This window comes from Charadrius vociferus, unplaced genomic scaffold, assembly GCF_000708025.1.
Source record: "Charadrius vociferus isolate BGI_N301 unplaced genomic scaffold, ASM70802v2 scaffold126, whole genome shotgun sequence".
In the NCBI taxonomy this organism is placed as follows: domain Eukaryota; kingdom Metazoa; phylum Chordata; class Aves; order Charadriiformes; family Charadriidae; genus Charadrius; species Charadrius vociferus.
Window position 1 is genome coordinate 736,598 of NW_009648894.1, and position 8,907 is coordinate 745,504.

Below are 8,907 nucleotides of genomic sequence, written 5' to 3' on the forward strand. Positions count from 1 at the left end.
AAACCTTAAGCATGCATTGTTCTACTCTTTGGTTTGTAAAAACATAATTGATTGCCATGCCATTTCTCTCTGATGACATTGTAAGGAAAGAAGGATCTATTGTTGCCAAAAGTACAGACAACTGTCTGTTATGTGGAAAAATGGAAAAGGTCAAAGTTTCAGTTCCATTGGATTTCTCAGCTCTAACTGCTGAAGGATGTGCTAACTGAAATACGACATTAGGCATGAGTGAACGGTGTGGGTTTGCCAGGCTGTGTGTGGGCTCTGAGCCTGGTGGGAACTTACGGCTCTGGAGAGCATCAAGCAGGCACACTTTGACTGGAGCTGGTCCAGCTGAAACAGTGTAGTCCTGGAACTAAACTGCCTCCATGTGGTCTGCTTTGCCTGTCTCTGGACTGTGCTTGTCAGCTATTTTTGGTTTTGGGAATGTGGTGTAAGCACACCTTCAGCTCAGGTACAACTCCACTTAGGCTCTGTGTTTCCAAAAAGCAGTTTTGATGCCTCAGACTTGAGGCTGGCTTTGGAAGCAGTGCAGCTGCTGTGCTCACGGACTACGATTACAGAAGACTGTCTGGGCCTGTGATGGCTCTGTGCAAGGCATTCAGTTCAGGTGTCTCGCTGTGTGTGGCACAGGTATTCTACATAGAGATGACTGAGAGCCGGTTATATTAAAATGATAAATAACAAGCAGGAAAAATATATTTCATGGTTCTGCTATGGGTTTTTCCTTGCCGTTCCCCCCACCTGCCATCTCATTTCCTTGTACTTACAAGGTATCCCCAACTAAAGAACTGTAATTCTGGAGTAATGAAACAATGTTAATTGGTATTAGCAGGGTACAGTCTCATTGCTCTGTTCTCATGTTTTGGCATTTTTAGTGGGTATGCTGAGTGGATTCTGCCATTATGGTGTTCCTCTCAATTTTTGCTTCACTGTTGACGTGTTTCCTTCATGAAGAAGATTTTTAAATCAAGACTTTTTCTGATTGTTAGCTATACAAGCCGTAAGCATGATTTGGAACAATAGTAGACTAAAAGAAAAATTAAGTGTTTGGATTGATCAGCTGGTGTACCTTAGTGCTAGATGTTAGCAGGTGTCTACCCGGAATTTTTCATATTTTTGTTGATTATGACCGTTTTTTTGTAATCAAATATGTTTTCTGATTCAGTTTAGAGAGAAGAGACAGTTCTCATAGAGAACATATAGAATTGTAACTAACTTCCGTTTAGGATTTCCCTCTGTTGCTTTGCTGTTTTCCTTGCATCAGGCAGTACAAGTGATGTGTTGTTATTCTAGCGGTATATAGCAGTGTTTAATTTTTCCTCAGAAATACTTTGAGAGCACATACGCATAGAGCTTTGCTTTTCTGCATTTTTGTTCTGAATAAGAAAGTAATTAACTGTAACCTGACTTCAATTTGTAGGACAGAGGAACTCATTTATAGGGACAAGACATCAACTTTGGGATGAATAATGCCTAGTAACTTTTGGAGATTAGATGTTTTGCTTTGTCTTTCTGTTCTCTGAAGTCTTGCAAGTGCTAATATGGATAATGAATCCTTCCTGGCAGATAAGTTTTTGTGGGAAATCTTTGCTTCCTTTCATAAAACTGAGTAGTCTGAGACATTCCCTGAGGGGTGGTACTCATTGCTGAGGCATATTTTATGTTTTGTAGATTAACAGGTGAATATTAGATGACGTGGGGATAGGAAACAAAGTTTGTGTACTGTTCTGTGCCCATTTTCCTGTTTAGTGAATAATGCAAACTGCTTGTGCATTCCCTTATGCTCTCCAGCCCTGATCTGATCTATCAGTGTTTAGATAATCTTCCATTCAGCTGCAGTGTAAGGCTCAGTTTCCTGTAACACACTTATTTATTATTAGTCTCTGTGTACCTGAGCTTTTCTGGGGGAGAAACCGGGAAGGAATCTCTATGTTTTTTTCTTTCAACTGGAATCTATTTCTTCTCCACCTACTGTCTCTATTTCTTCACTCTTCAGCAGGGACTCTTCTTGTTCTATTCAAAAGATTTGGAAGGAAGAGTCCCAATGGCTTCTATCAGATTAGCTTTGGTTTAGCAGTCTTCATAGCTGAAAAGACACAGTGGAATATATCATCCAAAGCAGAGATGAGAATGGGGAGATAAAAGTTGAGTGATTATTAATAAATTGTTGAATCTTCCTTGTTGAATTGTAATACATAAAAAGAAACTGCAAGACACAGCATTTTAGTGTCTGAGGAAGTGGTAAATGCGGTTGTATCTGACTCTTCAAGCAGTGAATTAATGCTTTGGGTATTCATATCCTATTAAACTTTATTGTTCTAAATGAGAAATAAAATAATCTGTTGGTAGCTATACTACTTCTGTCATATTCTGGGTGTATCTTTATTATGTGGGAAAACAACTCCCAAATATATATTTGCTTACGAATTTAACTTCATGGCCACAAGTGAACGTTTGAAAATTACAAAGTATTAGGTATAAAAGTTTTAATATACGAATTTTTTAAATATAGGGATTTGTCATGCATTTAGCAATATACAGAGAGGTAGTATTACAACATATGTGTTGATAATTTTGTTAAATTATTTTATTTTTTTTTAAAATACGTATTTTGATTTACTTATGCTTTATTCATCAGAGAAAGCAACCAGTGAGATGAACACTGCAGAGGACTGGGGCCTCATCTTAGACATCTGTGATAAAGTTGGACAGTCACGCACAGGGTAAGTGAATTTAGAAATTTCCTCCCCAAACTTTTTTAATTTTGTTATTTCAGTCTCATATTCAGATGAGAGGAATGGAATTTTTGTTATCTTGTATAGAATTTTGCAACAGCTCAATTTAACTTGAATTTATAATCAGTAGAAGTAAAATGTATGGATTTTCCGCTTAAATATTTTGCAATTCTTCCTTTGGAGATATTTGCTGATCTGTTAAAATTAGGACTTGTATACAGCTGCTTTTCCTCAGGGTAATTAAAGAAATAAACTGATATGTTTTAGCAGTGGCACTGTAAACCCGGGAGACTTCATTAGGGATTTTTCTTACACAATCATAATTTAGGTTGGAAGTGACCTCCAGAGGTCATGTAGTCCAACCCGCCAGTTTGAAACAGGTCTAATTAGATCAGGTTGCTCAGGACTGTGTCGAGTCGTCGAGTCTTGAATGCCTCCAAGGTCAGAGTTTCCACAACCTCTATGGGCAACATGTCTCGGTATTTAACTACCCTCACAGTAAGTAAATAAATAAATAACCAATCCTGCAATCTGATTACAATTTCCCCTGTTCCAACTTGCCTGTTGCATCTTGTCTTATGACTATGCAGCTCTAAGAAAGAGTCTGGATGCATCTTCTGTGTATTTTGTCATTAATTAGTTGTAGAAAGCAGTAAGGTTCCCTTTAATCCACTCTTCTCAAAACTGGAAGCAGCTCTCCATCTCTCCTTGTACGTGGTTCTCCTCTGACCATTCTGGCAGCCCTCCATTGGACTTACTGCATCAATATCCTTCTGGTACTGGGGAGCTCTAAACTGGACAAAGTACTCCAGATGGAATCTTACAAGTGCATAACGGAGGGGAAGGATCACTTCCCTGGCCCTGTTGACTGTGCTGACCACTTATTTGACCCAGGATGTTGTTGGTTGTCTTCGCTGCACTGCTGACACTTGTCACCCAATAGGACCTGCAGATCCTTTCCGGGGGAGCTGCTTTTTAGGTGGTCAGCTACTGGCCTTTGGCGCAGACCATCTGAAGTGCAACACCTTGCCCTTGCTGTTGTTGAACTTGATGAAGTTCCAATCTGCCCATTTCTCCAGCCTGTCCAGATCCCTCTGAATAGTAGCCCTGCCCTCCAATATAGTGATTTCTCTCCCCAGTTTGCTATTGTCAGTAAAGTTGCTGAGACTGCACTGCCTCCCATCATTCAGGTTATTAGCAAAGACATTTATCAGCGTTGGTCCCAGCAGAGATCCCTGAGGGACCTCACTAGTTACTGCCCACTGGCTGGAATTTTCACCACTGGTGACAACTCTTTGTGCTTAGGAGGCCAGCCAGTTTTCCACCCAACTTGTCATCCTTCTATCCAGCCCATATTTCACCAGGTGGGTGATAAGGAGTCTATATGAGTTTCAACGGTATGCTGAAACTTTGCTAAAACCAAGGTATGAAGCATCTGCTGCCTTTCCCTTGCCCTGACCACCAGACCCTGTCACAGAAAGCAAGGAGGTTCTGTGTTTCTTCCCCTTGTTTTGAGAAGCTATTCTCTGACATCAGGGCTTTGATAAATGTACATTTTGAAAATGTGACATTAAATTAAACTCATCTTAATACGGGCCACTAACGCTTCCATTAGGGATTCTTTACTGAATAGAATTTATGCATACACTTGTTTTTTGGACATGAAAAGTTAAAGTATAATTTGAGTTGGCAAATAAAAATACAGTTTAAAGACATTATTTCAGTGCATCTATAGTGTTTTTATTCAGTGTAGTATTACACTTTGGAAATGTTTTAAATACATCTTCTCCAAGCATTCCCTCTAACAATTCAGGTAAGGAATAGCCTCATAAAGAGCGTTTTGCCCTTGCTGCTATTTAGTGAAAGTCTTCTCTGACAATGCCTTGTAAAACTGTGGGAAACAGTATGAGATGCCAGACAGCTGATTCCCACCTGGGACTTTTGTTCCAAAGGACAGGTTTGCAAATAAGCTTATTCTTTGGGATTAGAGATGGTCTCTAGAGGAGTACTTATAAATAGCATGGCATATTGAGACTTCTGTGCTGTTGTGTATAACTGTAGTTAAGATAACAGCTGGCAAGTTGTTAATAATGTTTCATATTAGTTTGTGTATGTAAAACTGCATTTCTGCTCCTTGTGCATTTTGATGCTGAGTCTGTAACAATAACTGTATTATTGAAGGCTTCAGTATTCTATTTAATCACGGGAAGCATTTCCACAGGCAAGATTGAGTCTCACAGCAACTTAGCCTGAACAGTGCTCAAATGTATGTAGCTGCAAGAGACAGCTGCTTCTTGGGAGTACAGACAAAGCTAGAGACCTTCTGGTAAATTTCTCTGGGACAGCTGGAATTTCTGTTATGATTTGTGCTTTTGTTTGTTTGATTTTGAGGTTTTTGTGTTTGCTTTTTTTCCCTTTTTAATAAAACAGTGGTTTGATCCTGGCTGTGACTTTAACTTTTGTAATATTTACCCTGCTTGCAATAGGCTGTTAGCTGGCTGGTTGCTTAAATTCAGATTCTGTTAAAACTTGCTGATAGTGGGTTTTCTTTGTTTTGATGGATTATGTCATGCCATAGGAAGGTAAAGCAAGACAAAGTTCTCCTGTTAAGAAGTTTAAATGAGATGTGCTCTGCTGTTTGAAATTCTCCTGCAGTTTAAGTTCCTGTGGCAAGGATGCTAGTCGTCTTAACTGGGATCTGCTTTAATCTTTTAACCAATTCTGGTCCAATACAAGCTGTCTGATACTCTTCTTGGCAGAAGTTCAGATTACAAAATCTCTGTTTTATGGGTTTTCTTTGTACTAGTCTGTATGCTCCATTGTATGCCTGCAGCATTTTAGATGTAGATCATCTTACACATGAGGCCACAGTAGACTAGAAGGATTGTTCCTCATTAAGTGGCACTTTTTGTCCCACAGTGTTACGTGGCACATTGTCTCATTTAGGTCTGCCAACAACTTGTTTGCATCCAGAGTAATTGTTGGAAACCTGTTATGCTACAAAGGTGCTACATTTTCTCTTAAGATAAATTAGTTACAGTTCAGTAACGGAATTGCTACTGTTAATTTTTACGTTGCAATACCTTTATGCCAGAGAATTGCCAATAGCTAAAAAATGTATCTTTCTTGCCTTAATTCAACCAACTAAACCAGGTTTTAGCAAATTAGAATTCTACTGAATCTATCTATTTTCTCTTTTTTTGTGTGTGAATTTCAAAATCTAATTGATTAAAGTTGATGCCAGAATTTTCATAGAAAACACTGGAAAGACAGATTCAGCAATATTTTAAATAATATGCATTTTTTTACACTAGCATGTATAAAGTATTGCCATATGTAGTGTGGAATTAACTTGATAATTTCTGTTTCACATACCAGGTTCTTAAGATCTAAAATTTGTCTAGCTATGAGGCAATCAATGCATTTTTTTAATCTGAATTTGTTTTATGAACTCATACAGCTTAGCAGTTGCATATTACATTGTTTGCATCCCATTTTGGGGGAAAATTGGTAGTTTAGTGAGCAAGTTGTCTTTTCAACATGGAAACATGATTAAAAAAAAGGTTGTACCATTAGAGGCAATCTTTTTTTTTTCTTCTGTTTCTATACAGCATTATTGAAAATCTGGTTTATTTTAAAAACTCATATTTTACCAGCATTTTAAAATATCTGATTACAGGAAAGGTATAGATTTTTGTGTAGTGTTGTTTTTCTGCAATGGAAATGCTTACACAGCTGAATCTATAGTTGAGCAGCTCTGAGTAAAATAACATTATAAAATTTGAATGATTCATTTAGCAGAATAAAAGGGAAAATTAAAGGCCACATATGGTATATTTTAGCATGAAGCACTCGTCCTTCCTCAGTCAGTTCAGTGCCAGCCAGTTCCTGAGTTTAATTCTGTTTGCATTTGGCTTTGAGGTGGTTGTACCTTTTGTATTTACTTAATGAGACATACTAGTCTTTATGTTTGAAACGACCACAACTTCAGTTTTTCTCCAGAAAAGTTACGTAATAAAATTGATGGCTGAAAAAAATGAAGTCAGTGACTGGGAGAATGCACCAATGGTTGAGAAAATATAAATATTCATTGCAGGACTCTCTGTTGGGTGTGGGTATTGAAAAATTGTCATTGAGAAATGGTTTGTCTGTATTGCTGCTTGCCTAACTTTGTCCTGATTCCTTATGGATTAATCACTGCCTCAGTGAGTCAGTATTCTGGTTAGCTGATTCTTCTTTGGTTGCTTTTGTGCCTGTTCATACAAGAGAGAGCAGTAAAATTGCTTACTTGACAGTCTTCCAAACTAACTTCTGTTTTTTTTTTTCCCCCTCAAGTTGCCCAATCTCAGTTGGGTTTTACATAGTCATTGCAGTGTATGTCTAACAGGCTGACCAGGAAGCTCTTTGATTAGCATGTTTCTAAAGGAGCAAGGAGGAAAATTGGGTCACACGCAGAATCACAGAATGGTCAGGGTTGGAAGGGACCTCTGGAGATCATCTAGTCCAACACCCCTGACAGAGCAGGGTCACCTACAGCGAGTTGCAAAGGATGGTGTCCAGGCGGGTTTTGAATGTCTCCAGAGTGGGAGACTCCACCACCTCTCTGGGCAGCCTGTGCCAGTGCTCTGCCACCCTCAAAGGAAAGAAGTTCCTCCTCATGTTAAGATGGAACTTCCTATGTTCAAGTTTGTGCCCGTTACCTCTTGTCCTATCACTGGGCACCACTGAAAAAAGACTGCTCCCATCCCCCTGGCACCCTCCCTGTAAGTATTGATAAGCATTAATAAGATCCCCCCTCAGTCTGTAGTCTTGAGCCCCACAGACAGTTATCTTAGACTGTGAATGAACAATAAATTCCTGAAAATATATGAAACGTTTTGTGCAGACTAGTATTTTGGATTCCAATTGCTGTTAATATTGTCGTTGTTAAATAAAATATAATCAAATAAATTACTTTTTCCTCTCTAAAACTGAAATTTATTATGAATGTTTTCTGGATATATTAGTCTATAATACCATAGCTTCTATGGTATCTTGCCCTATTTTCACCCCAGTGATTTGTTATTCCCACTCACTATGCTGCCTCTGAAACTTTGATTCACAGAGTCATTGGAGCAGAAGTGTGGCCCAATGCTTCTATAGCATGGTCTTGAGAGATGCTTTATAAATAGTTAGAATTCTGTTTTTGTGGCATGTGTGCCTTCCCTCTGATTTCTGCATAGTGCTTCTCATAATTTACAAGTTATTTTTACTTCAAATCAATTCATCATAAAATTAAGGAATACAGTTCTATCTAGAATAGCGATTAGTCTGTGTGACTAAACATTGGTAAGCCTTTTTTTTTTTTTGTGTAGATGTAATCAAAAGATGTTTTTTTAAAACATTAGAGCATGTTAAAACATTAACACTCAAATATTGATGTTTTCAGTTAAATGCATGAGCAAATAGATTTATTATTTTTAAGGTGTTTTTATGAATTACTGAGGGGTTTCTTGTTATGTTTTCTACCTTTTCAAAATTGTACTTGATGCATGCGGAAGATTGTTTGGCTTTGAGGCTTTCTTGTTACTTTATCAGTTTTTAATGGATCCCTTAATAGAAAAATCTTAGGCTAGCAGTCCTGTTCCTGAACTGCTAAGCTCTTGATCCTTCACCCTACCTTTATAAATCCTGGTTTAACAATTAATGGCCATGCACTTTTTTGTGCTTGCTTTTATATCACATTGGTATCACATTGGCTCTTATATCACATGGTTAAAAAAAGGAGTTATTTCTGAAAATTTTAGCATCTATTCCTTGTCAATTAAAGTGAACTTAGGAGAAGTCTTGGATAATCAATAGATAAAAGGCAGTGCTTGCCTTATAGCCTTCATTTGTAATAATTAGTTATATGAAGGTGTACACTGCGTGATATGTAGTATTGCTGTGTGACAGCATTTTCTATAATTAGTACTAGTAAATATGAGATGGACATTTCTGTAAAATGTAGACACTGCCAAATATAGTATAGCCAAGCAGTGGTATAACATACCTAAGTTTCATGTTAGTTCTTGGATATCAATTCAATAGAAAAATAATTAAATAATTTTGCTTAAAAAAAAAATATACTATAAATACTCCAGAAATGCATAAAATCTCTTAGTTTAAATTTATTCTCTCTTTTCCTCTT

The 8,907-nt window shown here is 37.6% G+C and overlaps 1 protein-coding gene across 1 annotated transcript in view; it reads left to right on the top strand.

Annotated features, from left to right (window-relative positions):
• The first annotated feature begins 2,646 nt into the window (after window positions 1-2,646).
• STAM (signal transducing adaptor molecule (SH3 domain and ITAM motif) 1) overlaps window positions 2,647-8,907 on the top strand; it is a 19,337-nt gene continuing 13,076 nt past the window's right edge. The window contains exon 1 of the mRNA XM_009887119.1: window positions 2,647-2,726. Within this exon, the coding sequence (XP_009885421.1) occupies window positions 2,659-2,726 (68 nt within the window). The 5' untranslated portion in view covers window positions 2,647-2,658. The remainder of the gene's footprint in view (window positions 2,727-8,907) is intronic.